This window comes from Coenobita brevimanus, chromosome 2 (genome assembly GCF_032717465.1).
Source record: "Coenobita brevimanus isolate Jiangsu-jjx chromosome 2, ASM3271746v2, whole genome shotgun sequence".
Classification (NCBI taxonomy): Eukaryota; Metazoa; Arthropoda; class Malacostraca; order Decapoda; family Coenobitidae; genus Coenobita; species Coenobita brevimanus.
The window spans coordinates 1,637,501-1,640,000 of record NC_136955.1 but is presented as its reverse complement, the minus strand read 5'-3'; the positions used below and the strand labels follow the sequence as shown (position 1 = coordinate 1,640,000).

Below are 2,500 nucleotides of genomic sequence, written 5' to 3'. Positions count from 1 at the left end.
CCTGGCTCCCCCCACACCTGTCCTGCGCCCCTTGCCCTTCCCCCCCAGGACACATGCGTGGCCAATGAAGCAGTGCTATTGGTGTAGAGGAGGACCTGGGGAGAGAGAGAGCGCTAGTCACGAAGAAGTGCTGTGGCGTGATTCAATATTTCATTTTTGTAGTCACGAAGAAGTGCTTTAGAGTTTTTTTTTACTATCAGTTTTTATTAAGGAAGAGGGTATCTCTCTCTCTCTCTCTCTCTCTCTCTCTCTCTCTCTCTCATATAATAATAATAATAATAATAAAATCAGCCACATTCTCTCTCTCTCTCTCTCTCTCTCTCTCTCTCTCTCTCTCTCTCTCTCTCTCTCATATAATAATAATAATAATAAAATCAACCACATTCTCTCTCTCTCTCTCTCTCTCTCTCTCTCTCCCTCTCTCTCTCTCTCTCTCTCTCTCTCTCTCTCTCACCTTGAAGCAGCCAGGCAGGTGTGTAATCAACGCGTCTTGAAGGAGGACAGACACTACCTCGCCGTTCATCCCCTCCCGTCCGAATTCGGGTTGGGGGGAGGGCAGGCTGATGGCGTGGAGGGGAAGAAGGGAGAGCAGGATGGTGGTGAGGAGGACGTAGAGCATCCTGTGGGGAAAAAGGTGATCAGTGTGGGTTATAGTGCTGATAGATAGATGGATAGATAGATGGATAGATGGATAGATACTGTTGGTAGATAGATAGATAGATAGATGGATGGATGGGTAGATAGATAGATAGATAGATGGATGGATGGGTAAATAGATAGATAGATAGATGGATGGATGGGTAGATAGATAGATAGATAGATGGATGGATGGGTAGATAGATAGATAGATAGATGGATGGATGGGTAGATAGATAGATAGATAGATAGACAGATACTTTAGATAGATAGATAGATAGATAGGTGGGTAGGTAGGCAGGTAGGTAGGTAGGTAAGTAGGTAGACAGAGAGACAGATGTATGATTGATAGATAGACAGATAGATAGATAGTCAAAGCATAAAAGTAATATAACAAGAAAATGAGAGAGAAAAGTGAGTAAATTATATATTCTCTCTCTCTCTCTCTCTCTCTCTCTCTCTCTCTCTCTCTCTCTCTCACACACACACACACACACACACACACACACACACACACACACACACATCTCTCCAACTTGAATGCCGAAGAGTAACAACAGATTAGCACTAGACTATGATGCTGGTCACGAAGAAGTGCTGAGGAAAGGATGTAGAGCCGTAGCATTGTTTTTTATATATATAAACTAAGTTGAATAGATTAACACTAGAATACGTTGCTAGTCACGAAGAGGTGCTGATGGAAGAGGACGTACGGGCGTAACAACTTCTCTTTTGCGACTGAGTTACGCGGAATAGCTACGTAAGAGGTATATCTATCTATCTATCTATCGCCAGAGGCCTCAATCCCGTAAAGGGTGGCCACAAACAAATCGCCTCCATGTCGCCGTGTACCCCGTCATTTCACTGCCCTGCTTCCAGCTCACACACCCCCTCTCTCATATACCTCTCCACTCCATCCCTCCATCTCATCCTTGGCCTCCCCCTTCCTCTCCCCCCCTCCACCACACTCACATACACTCTCCTCGTCAGTCTCTCACTCTCCGTCCCCCCAGCTCACACCCCCCTCCCTCAGATACCTCTCCACTCCATCCCTCCATCTCATCCTTGGCCTCCCCCTTCCTCTCCCCCCCTCCACCTCACTCATATACACTCTCCTCGTCAGTCTCTCACCCTCCATCCTCTCCACGTGGCCAGACCACCTCAGTGTGTTTCTCCTAACGCTTCCTATCACTCCCTTCATCTCATCCTTGGCCTCCCCCTCCCTCTCCCCCCCTCCACCACACTCACACACACTCTCCTCGTCAGTCTCTCACTCTCCATCCTCTCCAGGTGGCCGAATAACAAGAGCAATAACACTCAGTCCTTCCTTCCTCTCTCTCTCTCTCTCTCTCTCTCTCTACGTAAGAAGTACCGTCTTGAGTAACGAAGAAATTAAATGGTAACGAAGCGACTCAATACATACTGTAATAAGGGTATTGACCGCATGTGAAAGATGAATGACCGGAAGAATAGGAACAGGCGGGGAAGATGGTGTGTGTGGTGGTGGTGGTGTGGTGGTGGTGTGGTGTGTGTGGTTGTGGTGGTGGTGGTGGTGGTGGTGTGGTGGTGGTGTGGTGTGTGTGGTTGTGGTGGTGGTGGTGGTGGTGGTGGTGGTGGTGGTGTGGTGTGTGTGGTTGTGGTGGTGGTGGTGGTGTGTGTGGTGGTGTGTGTGGTGGTGGTGGTGGTGGTGATGATGATGTTGTTGTTGTTGTTGCTGTTGTACCACAGGCCAGCAATCATCCCTGCATGACCAGAGAGCGCCTTTCCACAGCGAGGCGTGGGGAGGAGTGTCGAGGTTTGGTTCCTGTACGGTAAATAAAACCCACACCTGTAGACGAAGAATATAATTACCAAACAGTTTCGG

General features: G+C 48.2%; 1 protein-coding gene across 1 annotated transcript in view; it reads right to left on the bottom strand.

Moving 5' to 3' along the window:
* Positions 1 to 2,500, bottom strand: part of LOC145391041 (putative glutamate receptor) — a 23,580-nt gene that overhangs the window by 8,240 nt on the left and 12,840 nt on the right. The window contains exons 2-3 of the mRNA XM_080265777.1: positions 455 to 620; positions 1 to 95 (exon numbers count right to left, since the gene is read on the bottom strand). The exon at positions 1 to 95 is cut by the window's left edge and continues 121 nt beyond it. Of these exons, the coding sequence (XP_080121903.1) occupies positions 1 to 95; positions 455 to 620 (261 nt within the window). The remainder of the gene's footprint in view (positions 96 to 454; positions 621 to 2,500) is intronic.